At 50.3% G+C, this 14,457-nt stretch overlaps 1 protein-coding gene across 6 annotated transcripts in view; it reads right to left on the reverse strand.

Moving 5' to 3' along the window:
* IGF2BP2 (insulin like growth factor 2 mRNA binding protein 2) overlaps positions 1-14,457 on the reverse strand; it is a 200,391-nt gene that overhangs the window by 9,742 nt on the left and 176,192 nt on the right. For 5 of the 6 annotated variants that reach the window (XM_033211950.1, XM_033211954.1, XM_033211951.1 and 2 more), the window contains 5 exons: positions 12,257-12,325; positions 11,188-11,304; positions 5,359-5,433; positions 2,653-2,784; positions 370-483 (listed from right to left, as the gene is read on the reverse strand). In XM_033211950.1, coding sequence (XP_033067841.1) covers positions 370-483; positions 2,653-2,784; positions 5,359-5,433; positions 11,188-11,304; positions 12,257-12,325 — 507 coding nt within the window. The remainder of the gene's footprint in view (positions 1-369; positions 484-2,652; positions 2,785-5,358; positions 5,434-11,187; positions 11,305-12,256; positions 12,326-14,457) is intronic. The other variant, XM_033211952.1, reaches the window with a different exon arrangement.

Below are 14,457 nucleotides of genomic sequence, written 5' to 3' on the forward strand. Positions count from 1 at the left end.
GGGTGGGCTTGCCTGGCTCCCAGCAGGGAGGCTGGCACTGGGGCCTGAGGAGAGAGGGTGAGGGAAGCTGAGACCATGCCCTTAAGCACTGCAGGGGGCTTGGAACCTGCTTGGCTTTGCTTAAGGGCTTAACTCTCCACTCTTCCTCAAGCTCCTGGCTTACATACCTCGGGGATGACAGTGGAGAGAAGTGTGAAACAACATCCCTGCCCTGGGGGCCATCCCTGAAGAGCCAGGAAGAACCAGGCAGAGGTTCCATCTTGGCAGGGATTGGTGCTCAGGGCTGTGGCCACCTGACAGGCCATGAGTAGCTTAGCAGAGAACTGAAAAGAGACTTGCAGGAGAGACGGGGCCCTCACAGCACAGTACCTGGCTAGCAAAGAAGTGCCCGATAATTCTGACGATCACTTCCTCATTTTCATCTGGCGTTTGGTCACGAGGCACGATGACTTCCGCACTGGTTAAGTTCTGCAGTTCATTCACCTGTGAAAGGAGAAAAGGCAATGGGTTGGATAGGTTCCCTACCGGTCAGCGTGATGGGCTCAGGACGGAGTGGAAGAGGTGGAGTAGGCGAAGGAGGACACCCCTGGGGGCTCCTCTGCCCCTGGGCACATGGGGCCATGTTGGTTGAGCCCTGCCAGGCTCAGTGACAGGGAGAGGGAGTCCAGCCACGGACTCCTGGGGCTGCTTCTGAGGCAAAGTTCTCTTCTTCTGGAGTTCCCATCAGTGCAGGCCTGCACATGCTCACAGAGACCCCAGGCTTTCCCATAACCCCCCATTCCCCACCCCTGCCCCGTAAGATCATTACTTCTGGACATGCTGTCCTGGGTGCTGACCACGAGCCCAAACCTCCTCTTGGTTAACTGTCCCTGCGAATCAGCCCTGCTGTTCCCTCCTCCTCGTTTTCACTCCTCCCGCCAAGCCTTGCTCATGTGTTCCTACCCTTGGATTGTTGTCCTCTCTCCCAGCCACTGTATCCCACCCCAGGCCCACCTCCATGAAGCCTCCAGCCCATGCTGAGCTTCTTGTGACTCCAACCACTGCCTGCATTGTTTCTCCTCCCCACTGCCTCACTGGGCCTGCTTCCCATCAGGACTGCACGCTTCCCGAGGGCTCGGACCCCATCCTCTGGCCCTCTGGCCTGATGCCGAGCTCACAGGATGGTTCAGCATGTGCTTTAGGGGAAACCTGACAGTCTGGAGGATGCAGAGAATTCAGTGACTGGTTCTGAAATAGCCAAACAGGACACCCAGGGGCTCAGGATTCTACTCCCTGCTGATCCATCTGCTTTCTTTTGCCTCCTACATTCCAGCTCCGCCGAAAGCCGGGCGGTGTGTGCCCTGGAAGGCCGACTGCATTCTGGAGACAGGGAATCTTCTGATTCCACACCGTTTCATTCTTTCGTATAAAGCTGACTCGTTATATCTAGAACTTGGTTTTGAATTCCTTTTAAGAGTTTCTATGTAAAGAGCTTTACAGCTGGGTGCAGTGGCCCATGCCTGTAATCCCAGCACTTTGGGAGGCTGAGGTGGGGGGATCACCTGAGGTCAGGAGTTTGAGACCAACCTGACCTGACCAAAATGGTGAAACCCTGTCTATACCAGAAATAATAAAAAAGTAGCTGGGCGTGGTGGCGAGTGCCTGCAGTCCCAGCTACTCGGGAGGCCGAGGCAGGAGAATCACTTGAACCAGGGAAGTGGAGGTTGCAGTGAGCAGAGATGGCGCCACTGCACTCCAGCCTGGGTGATAAGAGCAAAACTCTGTCTCAAAAAAAAAAAAAAAAGCTTTATAAAAACAGCAAATAACACACATATACATATATATATGTACATACTCAGGACTCAAGAGCCCCCTGCAAGTTCCTGCCACCCAACACTGGTACTTTGCCAGGCAGCCTGCACTAGGTTCTACTGGAACTTCCCAGTGTTCATCTCCCCACCCAGGTAAGTCACATTCCAGAACATACCTAGGTCTACAGACCACCTGCTCATTCCCACAAGCTTCAGAGTTAATGCTCTGGCACTTTTCAAACTACACTGCGTTTGTTACTGCCACCTTCTGGTAGAAAATGTAGATGATCTTTTAAAAAACGATTTCCTCCTTGCCCACCATCCCTACTGCTAAACTAGCTCCCCTACAGCCATGTTTGGGAAACAGCCAGAAGCTGGAGCCTGTGGAGGGAGAGTTAGGGACTGGAGGCATCTGTCAGGAGGGCTGAGAGTCAGAAGAGAGTGCAGGGCACAGGCCTCAGTGAAATCCAGGGAAGGTAGTGGTCTGCCAAGCTATTTAATGGCTGCTACGTGTGAGTATAAAGAAGGCGACAGAAGACAGCCTTTCTGTTTTCGGGGAGTAGAGACCTTCATTTACCCTGGAGCCAAGATGGGTATTACTGGGCACAGGAACGTGGTGTTTTTGGTGCTGGGCTTATAGCACCATGGACTGGGGGCTCTAAGTTGTGGAGTGAAGCTGATGACATTTTTGTCCTTGGGATCCTCATGCCTCAAAGGGCTCAGATGCCAGGAGAGCCTGAGTTTGTCTGCCAAAGACCCTGACTGTACACTGGGAAAGAAGGCGCCAAATGGGAGACTGAGGGAACTTGGGCAAGGCCAGAGCAGGGAATCCGGCCCAGGTGATGAAGCAGAGCACACTTACGGTCTTGCCACCTTTGCCAATCACCCGGCCAGCTGTGGAAGAGGGCACTCTGATATGGGCTTCCAGCTTCACTTCTTCTTTGGGGTTAAAGAAGTTTTCCTCTTTCAGTTTCCCAAAGATTCGTCCCTGGGCCTGAGAGAGCAAGACATGACTAATGACTCTCAGTCAGCCAGCAGCAGGCTACTTCCTCAGTGCTGCCAAGGGCACTGGAGCGTCCAGACAACGGGTCAGTCCCATTCCCACACTCCCTGGGACACACAGGAAGCCGTGTGCCCCAGCCTCCGCTCTCTCACAGACCCGGGGGGCGCTGCTCCCGCCACATCTGATGGCTGCACTTTGAAAAATGTGCATGAGCATTCATGTTTTGGTGGTCTGCAGAAGATTGCCTCCTCTAGGAAGCTTTCTGTGTGTCAGGGCTAAGGCGATGGGTGAGGGGATGGAACTCTGTCTTATTTCCATATTATCACCTATAAATGTTTGCTTGATTGACTGAATTTGTTCAGGGGATTCTTAACTCCCATCACCACAGGGTCATAGCCCTGGTTAGTAAAGGATGGAGGTGATGGTGATGGTAATGGGATTTGAGGAGCCTGATGTTGCTTTTTTTAATTAAAAAAATGTTTGATGGAGAACAGGGTCTTGCTCTGTGCCCAGGCTGGAGTACAGTGGCATGACCACAGTTTATGTTTTTCATTTTCTTTTAGAGATGAGGTCTCACTATGTTGCCCAGGTTGGTCTTGAACTCATGGCCTCAAGTGATCCTCCCACTTTGGCCTCCCAAAATGCTGGGATTACAGGTGTGAGTCACTACATTCAACATGATCTTTCTTTTTGATGTCTAACTCCAAAGGTAGAGGAGCCAAGAACCTGTTTTCTTTTTTTTTTTTTTTTAATGAAAAAGAACCACAGCTTACAATGTTCTTTTTTTTTTCTCTTTACTTAAAATACTGAGATATAACTTACGTAATCTGAAAGTCACCATTTTAAAGTATACACTTCAGTCCAGGCATGGTGGGTCACACCTCTAATCCCAGCACTTTGGGAGGCCGAGGTGGGCAGAGTGCTTGAGGCCAGGAGTTCAAGACTAGCCTGGTCATCATGGTGAAAACCCATCTCTACTAAAAATACAAAAATTAACCAGGTGTGTGGGCATGTGCTTGTAATTCCAGCTACTTGGGAGGCTGAGGCACAATAATCACTTGAACCCGAGAGATGGAGGTTGCAGTGAGTCGAGATGCCACCACCGCACTCCAACCTGGGTGACAGAGGGAGACTCTGTCTCAAAAAATAAAAACTAAAAAAAAAATAAAGTATCCATTTCAGTGTGTTGTCCAATCACTACCATTATCTACTCAGAACATTTCCATACCATTCCCCCAGATAAAAACCTCATACCTATTCGCAGTTAGTTCCAACTCCTCCTATTCTCTGGCAACTGCCAATCTACTTTCTGTCTCTATGGACTGGCCTATTCTGGACATTTCATATAAATGAAATCATTTCATACATGGCCTTTATTTATTTTGAGACAGTCTTGCTCTGTCACCCAGGCTGGAGTGCAATGGCATGATCACAGCTCACTGCAGTCTTGACCTTCTGAGTTCAAGTGATCCTCCTGCCTCAGCCTCCCAAGTAGGCTGGGACTACAGGTATATGCTACCACACCCAGCTACTTTAAAATTTTTTTTGTAGAGATGGGGGTCTCACTGTGTTGCCCAGGCTGGCCTCAAACTCCTGGGCTCAAGCAATCCTCCTGCCTTGGCCTCCTAAAGTGTTGGGATTACAGGAATGAGCCTCCACACCTGGCCTATATGGGGCTTTTGCTGTCTGATTTCTTTTACTTTGTGTGATGGTCACCCATGCTGCACCATGCATCAGTACTTCATTCCTTTCTATCGCTGAATAATATTCTGTTAAATGGATATTCCACATGTTGTCCAATATTGAGTTGAAGCGTTACTATTTTTTTGTTATCTTTTTCTTTTCATTAGAGATGAGGTCTTGCTATATTGCCCAGGCTGTTCTCAAACTCCTGGGCTCAAGGGATCCTCCTGCCTCTGCCTCCCGAGTAGCTGGAACTACAGGAGGATGCCACCACCTGCTGCCCCTGGCAGAGGCTATTGCTTTTGAGCAGTTCCACACATCCACAGTGTGAATTTCCTCTGCTCAGCTAAAGTTTAAATATTTTTAATGATAAGGATTGTTCTTTTAAAAATAAATATGTGTTTTTCACTTTTAGAAAGCTCAAGTTATAATTCTCCTAGGGAAGAAAAAAAGGCAAAAACAAAACAAAGTAAAACACACCTCACCAAAGAACTTCCAACAAACCATGCTATTTCCCCTTACACCTGTGTTAGTCCTCTGTGGCCTGAAGGGTAGAAATGACTAAATGAGCCGGAGACATCCATCCTCAGAACCAGGGCTAAGAGATGAGAGGTGCCAGAGGAGGTACCACTCGAACTGGGCACCGACAGATGATCGACTTTTCCATAGGAGGGAAGGGGAAGAGGGCTTCCCAGCAGAGGGCAAACATGCAGAAGGAACAGCCAGGATGGAGGCGGGGATGACAGGGTGAGCCTGAGCCCGGTGGGCAGTAGCAGGGAGGGAAATGGAGGCTGGGCCTCCAAAGAAGAGCCTTGAATGTGCCTTTGAGGTGGCTGCTCTGTCCCCAGAGCCTGCAGGGCTGAGGTGGCCCTTGGCACTAACCTTGAACTGGGCTTCTGGCGGCCCGGTGATGATGACCATCCTTTCGCTGACGTCTGGGCCTTCTGCAGGGGCGATCTGTGGTTCACAGGAGAGGAAAACGCTGATGCTCAGCTGCATTCCCTAGCCCCTCTTTCAAGTCTAAGTGGACGGGAAGCACACCGACAGGAGAAATTGGGTCTTGCTTCTGCCGTTACCCCTGGCTCTGTCTGATGCCATGCTGCCTCCACCCTGGTCTTAGGAAGTCATGACTGTCATGCCCAGTATCAAATTTGGGTTTTTGGCCACCCAGGGAGAGTCAGACACAGGCCAGTAGTTACTGCCTGTCCCTGCCCCGAGCACCAACTGTGATGGGCCTCCTCTCACAGAGTCAAGTTTTAGGAAATAACCAGGGAGTCAAAAGCTCTAGGAAGAGGGGCGTATAGGCTCTGCCAACCCACCTAGGGCCCAAAGGGAAGGAAGGGCAGGTCCACCAAGGTGTTAAATTGGAGTCGAGCTTGCAGCAAAGGTATCTCTGGTTCTAATTCTCAGCTCGGAGGGGTAGTCAGCTGCAAGTGACAATTGAGTTAGAGTATGTGTGGTCAGGACTGCTTCCTCCACGGCAAACGGGTCATAAGTAAAACAGCCGCAGAGCAGAAATGGGGGCACGTTGGTTCCAGTCTTGGTTCTGCAAATCCCTCCCCTCGCTGTGCCTCCATTCCCTCATCTGTGAAACATGGGGGCCGGGCCCGGCAAGCTCCAAATCTCCTCCCTCTTTTTTTTTTTATTTTTTGAAACTGAGTCTCACTCTACCGCCCAGGCTGGAGTGCAGCGGCGTGATCTCAGCTCACTACAACCTCCACCTCCCAGGTTCAAACGAGTCTCCTGCCTCAGTCTCCCAAGTAGCTGGGACTACAGGTATCCGCCACCACACCCAGCTAATTTTTGTGTTTTTAGTAGAGATGGGGTTTCACCATGTTGGCCAGGCTGGTCTCAAAGTCCTCCAAAGAAGAGCTCAAGTGACCTCAAGTGAGCCGCCCACCTTGGCCTTCCAAAGCGCTGGGATTACAGGTGTGAGCCACTGCGCCCAGCCTCCTCTTAGTTTCTGTGAATTCAGGTTCTCTTGCAACACTACTCAAACCCTGGGCTGAACAGCCATTTTTGTTAGAGAGATCCTTGTTACATATTTGTTTCTGCATACCTTGTTTTATTCAAAAAAACTTTAGCTAAAAATAAATACAAAATTAAAACTTATTAACACATTGTAGCAAAAGCCGCACATTTTGTCATTAAAAGTAAAATGAGGCCAGGTGTACAGCTGCTCACACCTGTAATCCCAGCACTTTGGGAGGCCGAGACGGACAGATCACCTGGGGTCAGGAGTTCAAGACCAGCCTGGCCAACATGGTGAAACCCCGTCTCTACTAAAAATGCAAAAATTAGCCAGGTGTGGTGGCACACACCTGTATTCCCAGCTACTTGGGAGGCTGAGGCAGGAGAATCACTTGAACCCAGGAGGTGGAGGTTGCAATGAGCCGAGATCAAACCACTGCACTCCAGCCTGGGTGACAGAGAGACATTCCGTCTTTTTTAAAAAAAAAAAAAAAAAGGAAAATGAGTGCACACCAGGCATTTAGGAACGTGAGGATGAGCCAAGACTGAGGTCAGAACACACATCTCCCAAGGTCCTCCACACCTGCCCCAGGTTGGCCGCAGATGCAGTTCTAAGCTAAGATCAAATACGAGACAAGAAACATGGTCAATGACAGGGTCATCATGTTCTAAGGCAAAACCCAAGTAGTGGTTCAAGGGAGGCGCCATTCCTGAGACTAGGTCTCGAGAAAGATCTGTTGAGTGAAATGGGATTCACTCTTGGTGTTGCATTTGTGCGTGGATCACCTCTGGACTACTGTGTCACTTGGGCTCCTCCAGGAAGACCTCCACCGCCAGAGAGTTCAATTTTGTTTCCTCTCAGTGTGTCCTATAAGCCAGATCCGTCCATGGGCCTCAGGGTCCAGGGTGGCTGCCCCAGCTTTATTGTGAGTACATAGCCAAGACACGCTCAGACCTGTCCCACTCTGGAAGGAGGGACCCCTTCATGGGATCTGCAAAGAGTTCTCTGGCCTTGACTCCTTGGTGGCATGAAGATGAACATGAGACTCAGGTGAGTCTCTGAGCTTCTTGGGGGACTTCCTTTGCTGTGGGCAGCCATTTCTTGGCAGGGCCTCGGCCAAAAAATACAGATCTGAGTGTGTTGAGGGGTCCGACACCCTCTGGTAGATCACACAGAGCCTGGCCATTGAGACTTCTGGCAGGATCCCTTGACTCTACTTTGAGATCCGTATCGGGCATTAAACCTGGTCCTTATCTCAGAGTAAATAAGAGAGAGTGGATCATGGCTGTGTGGTTCCCAGCTCCTACCACCACCCAAACCAAGAAGGGTGAATGGCTGATTCATGATTCACACTGACCAAATCAGTTCTGTCATCACCATCCACTTCCTAGTGGCTTGTGGCTGCTTTGCTCAGATTCTCCAGCCTAGACCAGAAGTTAGAGGGCTACTTATGCACTTCTGCTTGTGCTACTTGTGCACTTCTGCAGTTTTGGAATGTCAGTCTATGGGCACACTCCCTCTGAAGGGGCAGGAATGAGGACCCTATCTTATGACTGAAGCAAATGGGGTGCAGAGATAACTGCCAAGATCACAGGGTAAGCAGGGCTGGAGCAAGGATCTGGAATTAGGTGTCACTGGCTGAATTAATTTTGTGCAGCATTTGGAAGCCTGTTCTACAGGAAAAGCAGGTGATGTGAGCTCAGCTCTCACCTGCAACCAAAGCATCTCTTGGAGTGCATCAGCCAGATCTTAGCTCAGTCCACCTCCTCTGGGCACTCTGCTCCCATGGATGAGTGTAAGGCTCTCTCCCCGCCCAGAGGCATCAAATGTGCCCCTCACTGTGGCCCCCAAAGACTGGCAAAGTAGAAACTAGGGGTGGGAGAATCTCTGGAGTTAGTGAGATCATCCATCTTGCTTTAGAGACAAGATGTTTTCAGGGACCTGTTGAGACAAAGGGAATCTAGCAAAAAACAGATTTATTTTAATTTTCATGAGACAGAGTCTTGCTCTGTCACCAAGGCTGGACTGCAATGGCATGATCTCAGCTCACTGCAACCTCTACCTCCCAGGTTCAAGTGATTCTCCTGCCTCAGCCTCCCGAATAGCTGGGATTACAGGCACCCGCTATCATGCATGGCTAATTTTTGTATTTTTGTAGAGATGGGGTTTCCCTATATTGCCCAGGTGGTCTCCAACTCCTGACCTCAGGTGATCCACCCGCCTCAGCCTCCCAAAGTGCTGGGATTACAGGCATAAGTCACCACGCCCGGCCGATTGATTTTAAAAATTTGGAAATTTCGGCCGGGCGCGGTGGCTCAAACCTGTAATCCCAGCACTTTGGGAGGCCGAGACGGGTGGATCACGAGGTCAGGAGATCAAGACTATCCTGGCTAACACCGTGAAACCCCGTCTCTACTAAAAAATACAAAAAACTAGCTGGGTGAGGTGGCGGGCGCCTGTAGTCCCAGCTACTCGGGAGGCTGAGGCAGGAGAATGGCGTAAACCCAGGAGGCGGAGCTTGCAATGAGCTGAGATCCGGCCACTGCACTCCAGCCTGGGCGATAGAGCGAGACTCCGTCTCAAAAAAAAAAAAAAAAAAAAAAAATGGAAATTTCCTTCACAAATACTTGGCCTCCCTCGTTTATGCTATGGAGAGAGGCAGGAGCTGGGGAAGTAGAAGGTTGCTGGAGAAGACTGTTAGCCCAGCATAAAAAACACTATCTGGACCTTCCTAAGCTGTAGAGCCCATTCTGTCCTCCTGATGCAACACTGCTCTTTGCCCATGGAGACACATCACCACTGGACCTTGCTGGGACCTGGGATTGTGGGATGCAGCCCATGGGACTGATCTCTCTCTTATTTTCCTAGAGGTCCTGCTGGGAATTATTCTGGCATCGCAGTTAGGTTGCTATGGTGGAAAAACACACTGGCCCAGAAACAGAATAACCTGGGCAAATCTTGGCTCTCATATTCTTCAGCTTTGTGGCTTTGGACAAGTCAGTGAAAACTCCCTAGGCCCCAGTTCCTCACGAGCAATAGTAAATGAAGAGGTCCTGTGGTGGTGAGCCCCAGGAGGTGCTGGATATCCCAGAAGTCAGCAGGATTTCTATCTCAGAGCCAGCCCTGCCACATGTGTGCCTAGCCCACGTCCCAGCACTCTCTGAGCCTCACTTTTCTCTGCTGAACAAGAGGGGGATTTGATGAGATGGTCCCTCAAGTCCCTTTTAGTTGAAATGGTCCTTTTTCCTGCCGGCATCTCAGATTGCAGGACTGAAAGCTGGGCAAGGCCCAAGGGCTGCAGCCAGCTGGGGGCGTTTTCCACACTTTACTCAGCCCACCCTCAGGGGTCAGGCCAGCACCTGCCTATCTGCCTAGGCCGGCGTCTCACCTGCAGCAGGCCTGCTGGGCACAAGGGCCCCCACACCTCAGGGCTCTCATCCTGTCTGTCCACTCTGCAGATGAGATAAATGAGGCCTGAGAGGGAAAATGATTCACCAGAATGAAATTCTCTGATGGTCTCAGTGCAACCCTTGTTCTGTACTACTCAGAATATTTTTTGTTTTTTCTCTAGCACACTTGCTGTGGGAGAAATTCCAGCTCTTCCTGGGGAGAAAGTGTAAGCATTCTTTCTCTCCAAGTCATGAGACTTCTCATTTGGAATTCTGGGTTGTCCCATGGTAGCAAATTATTTTGCATAACAACAAAAACTCTGTTTCCGAAAATGTTTCGTGAGGCTTGGGACGTGCTCAGCATTCTGCCCGTGAGTCAGAGCTGATAGCTGGTCTTGGAGCAGGACCAGGGGCAAATAATCCTCCCCTTTCAGCTTCTCTGGTGATTCTCCACACTGTGCTCAAGGCGGCAGGATGTGGGCCTGGAGATGCAGCCACGTCTGCATTTGCAGCCTTTCCATAAGTCAAGGACCTTCCTTCCTGAGCTGCTCTGCTCAGGCTGGGCTGCTTATTCGGTTAGATCCTCAGCAGCATTTTGTTTATGATTTTATCATTGCTTTTTTTTTTTTTTTTTTTTTTGAGACGGAGTCTCGCGCTGTTGCCCAGGCTGGAGTGCAGTGGCCGGATCTCGGCTCACTGCAACCTCCCGGGTTCACGCCATTCTCCTGCCTCAGCCTCCCGAGTAGCTGGGACTACAGGCGCCCGCCACCTCGCCCGGCTAGTTTTTTTGTATTTTTTAGTAGAGACGGGGTTTCACCGTGTTAGCCAGGATGGCCTCGATCTTCTGACCTCGTGATCCGCCCGTCTCGGCCTCCCAAAGTGCTGGGATTACAGGCTTGAGCCACCGCGCCCGGCTGATTTTATCATTGCTTTTAAAGAGTTTTTTATTCATATTATTTTCTCATAGTTCAGGGCCTGTGAAGTGGAGACTCATTAAAGCACCGTACACTGATACCTGCTAAGTTATCACTTCACTGCAGTCCCTTCCATTAGTTCGGGAAAATCCTCATCCTTTATCTTCTTGAGAACAACAATGATAAAACAAAAAGGACTGGATTGGGTTGTTGGCTACTAATATTTTTTTCTAATTCAGTGGTTAGTTGAAGAGTAAAGGAATAAGAAAAGGAAAGATGAGAGCGGACGGGGATAGTCCTGGGGCAAATGTTCTAGATCCCTGTGGGATTCTGTCTCTGCATGGTGTGGCATTGCCTGGGACTGAGAGGGCACAAGGGACGTGGGGTGAGGGGAGGTGGTAGAAAGGGCCACAAGAGCTATCGGGAGCAGCCTCACCTTGATGGAGGCTCCGGCGAATCTTGCCAGTTGTTTGATGTGTGCCCCCTTCTTCCCGATGATGGCACCCACAGCCTGGGTTGGGATGAAGAGATTCACAACCTCCTGCTCTGGATACTGGGAGGGCAAAAAAGACAAGACAGAAGACATCATTCCAACCGGGCTCTCTCCTCCAGGCACTCCACAGGTGCCAAGCGCCTTACCATGAACCCCATGGTGGGAAGGCCCCGCCACCCAAGGAAATGGCCAAAATGGTGCACAGGATCTTTCTGCGGCCTGCGGCTCTGTAGGTGTGAAGCCTGAGGAAGGGACCTGAGCACAGACAGCCCTCGTGACAGTCAAGGGCATACTCCTCTTGAGCATCTCAATTTGTTGGATTCCAAAAGCTGTCTGTTCACAGGTTTTCTGTCTTATACAAATGTGATCTGTATCTCTCCTGTGTCTTCACCCAAGAAATGAAAACAGCTAGTAAACATACCTGGCCTGCAGACAGCCCCAAGGCATTCTGACGAAGAGAATGGAAAGCTGCCCAACCCATCTGGTATCCAGAGCAGCATTTTCACAACTAAACCTGCCCTGACCTGGCTGCATGGTGACTGCCCAGGAAAATGGGGTGAACCATCCCTCCTGGGACCCTGTGACAAAAGGCAGAGGCTCTTGGGCAAGGCTGCCAGGGTTCCTTGCAAGTGGAGTCTGTGCAAATGACGTTCACCTCATTTGCTAGACTTTGTTCAAAGATCTTTGGAAACTCTGCTTTTCGGTGCCAACAGCACCTCCTCATCTGGCCTTCTGCTTGCCCATCTGTAGCAGCTCCTGCGACCTGTGAGGTGTGTGAGCATCCACAGGACTGCGCAACAGGAACGGCACAGGCCTCTGAAAAACCTCAAGGACGCTCGGGTGCTGGGGAGTTTGGCGTGCTCATGCTTTGAGGTGTGTCACTCCCAGGACAACCCAGAACCACAGGAGACAGGACCTGCACTGTGAACATTCACTGGTCATCAAGGGCCATGTGGGCCCAGCCCCAGGAGAAGGAAAAGTGGCAGATGCGGCTGAACTGAGGGGCACTTACAGAGTGATGATGCGGGAACGGGCCAAACTGGTGATGGGGGTACAGGCTGGAAAAGTATCCGGAGTGGGTCTGCAGCATGAGAGAAACAGTCAGTGGGCGGGTGCCCTCAGGGACCATCAGTGTCCTCAAGGAGGTAAGATTCTCCACGTGCGACACAGGCTCTCTGTGGCATCGGCTGGCTCCACTGTTGTGTCTACACACCTGTCCCTCTGTGTCTCAGATCTCTGCTCCACCTTTCCCATTGAGACCACTGAATGCTTGGCAAGATGTCCCCTGGTTGCAGTGGCTCCTGGGCTAAATGTTCATCATTTCTAAGCTGAGTCATGTTTGAGGCTTCCTAGGAACATACCGGGGGTGTGAACGCACTCACACATACACACATACACCCACTGACACTTGCACCCACACACTCTTTGAACCTGCCCTCGGGTGGAGAGATGGGGCCAGGGCCTTCCATTTTCTGGGGAATGATGAGTCGTAGATGAAAAAGAACAGAGTGTGCTGGACAATACCCAAGAGCTATTCACAACAAGCAAATGTGTTCCTGGGGAGACAGATCAGTCAGCTCCATCAGAGAATTCTAGAAGGAATGGAAAGAATCCTGAGAAGGGAGAAATGTAAAAGGAGACTGAGCTTTGGGAATCTAAAATGGGAGGATCACTTGTGTCCAGGAATTTGAGACTAGCCTGGGTAACACAGAGAGACCCATCTCTATAAAAAATAAAAATAAAAAATTAGCTGGGTGTGGTAGGGCGCACTCTGGTCCCAGCTACTCAGGACGCTGAAGTGGGAAGTGGGAAGATCACTTGAGCCTGGGAATTTGACGCTGCAGTGAGCTATGATTGCACCATTGCACTGGTGCTGTGCCTGGGTGACAGCAACGCCCTGTCTCCATAAGAAAAAAGAGAGAGACTGAGAGAGGAGAGAAAGAAAATGAATGTGGAGAGAGAGGAGCAGGGAACAGAAGGACAGATATGGACAGAAAAAAGTAGAGCTATTAAGAAAACAAATGTATAAACTAGCTGTTTTTATTTTATTTATTTATTTTTGAGATGGCATTTCACTCTTTTGCCCAGGCTGGAGTGAAGTGGCATGATCTTGGCTCACTGCATCTTCCACCTCCCGGGTTCAAGTGATTCTCCTGCCTCAGCCTCCCGAGTAGCTGGGATTACAGGCGCCTGCCACCACGCCTGGTTAATTTTTTGTATTTTTTTTTTTTGAGACGGAGTCTCGCTCTGTCGCCCAGGCTGGAGTGCAGTGGCCAGATCTCAGCACACTGCAAGCTCTGCCTCCCGGGTTTACGCCATTCTCCTGCCTCAGCCTCCTGAGTAGCTGGGACTACAAGTGCCCGCCACCACGCCCGGCTAGTTTTTTGTATTTTTTTTTTTAGTAGAGGTGGGGTTTCACCATGTTAGCCAGGATGGTCTCGATCTCCTGACCTCGTGATTCGCCCATCTGGGCCTCCCAAAGTGCTGGGATTACAGGTTTGAGCCACCGCGCCCGGCCCCAATTTTTTGTATTTTTAGTAGAGATGGGGTTTCACCATGTTGGCCAGGCTGGTCTCATACTCCTGACCTCAGGTGATCTACCCACCTCAGCCTCCCAAAATGACAGGATTATAAGTGTGAGCCACTGCACCCCACCAAGTAGCTGCTTTTTATTGAATAGGTACTGTGTGCTAGATACTAACATAGATATTTTGTGTCCATTCATAAACTCTTTTAATCCTCACAAGAGTCCTATGAGAGGAAACTATGTCTGATTTGATTTTTTTTTTGAGATAGCATTTCACTCTTGTAGACTAGGCTGGAGTGCAGTGGTGTGATCTCAGCTCACTGCATCCTTCACCTCCCAGGTTCAAGCGATTCTCTTGCCTCATCCTCCCAAGTAGCTGAGATTACAGGCATGTGCCACCAAGCTCAGATAATTTTGTATTTTTAGTAGAGACAGGGTTTCACCATGTTGGTCAGGCTGGTCTTCAACTCCTGACCTCAAGTGATCCACCTGCCTCGGCCTCCCAAAGTGCTGAGGTTACAGGAGTGAGCCACCGCGCCTGGTCTGATATATTCTTACAGGCAGAACGCTGACCTGAGTCAGCAGAATCGTTAGCTGCGCTTTACATAAGGCTGGGTCAACACTGACATCACTGCTCCAGGAAAGGAGGTGAACAGCTCTGGGCACCATGGAACCAATTCCCGCAG

This window comes from Trachypithecus francoisi, unplaced genomic scaffold (assembly GCF_009764315.1).
Source record: "Trachypithecus francoisi isolate TF-2019V2 unplaced genomic scaffold, Tfra_2.0 Lachesis_group0, whole genome shotgun sequence".
Lineage (NCBI taxonomy): Eukaryota > Metazoa > Chordata > Mammalia > Primates > Cercopithecidae > Trachypithecus > Trachypithecus francoisi.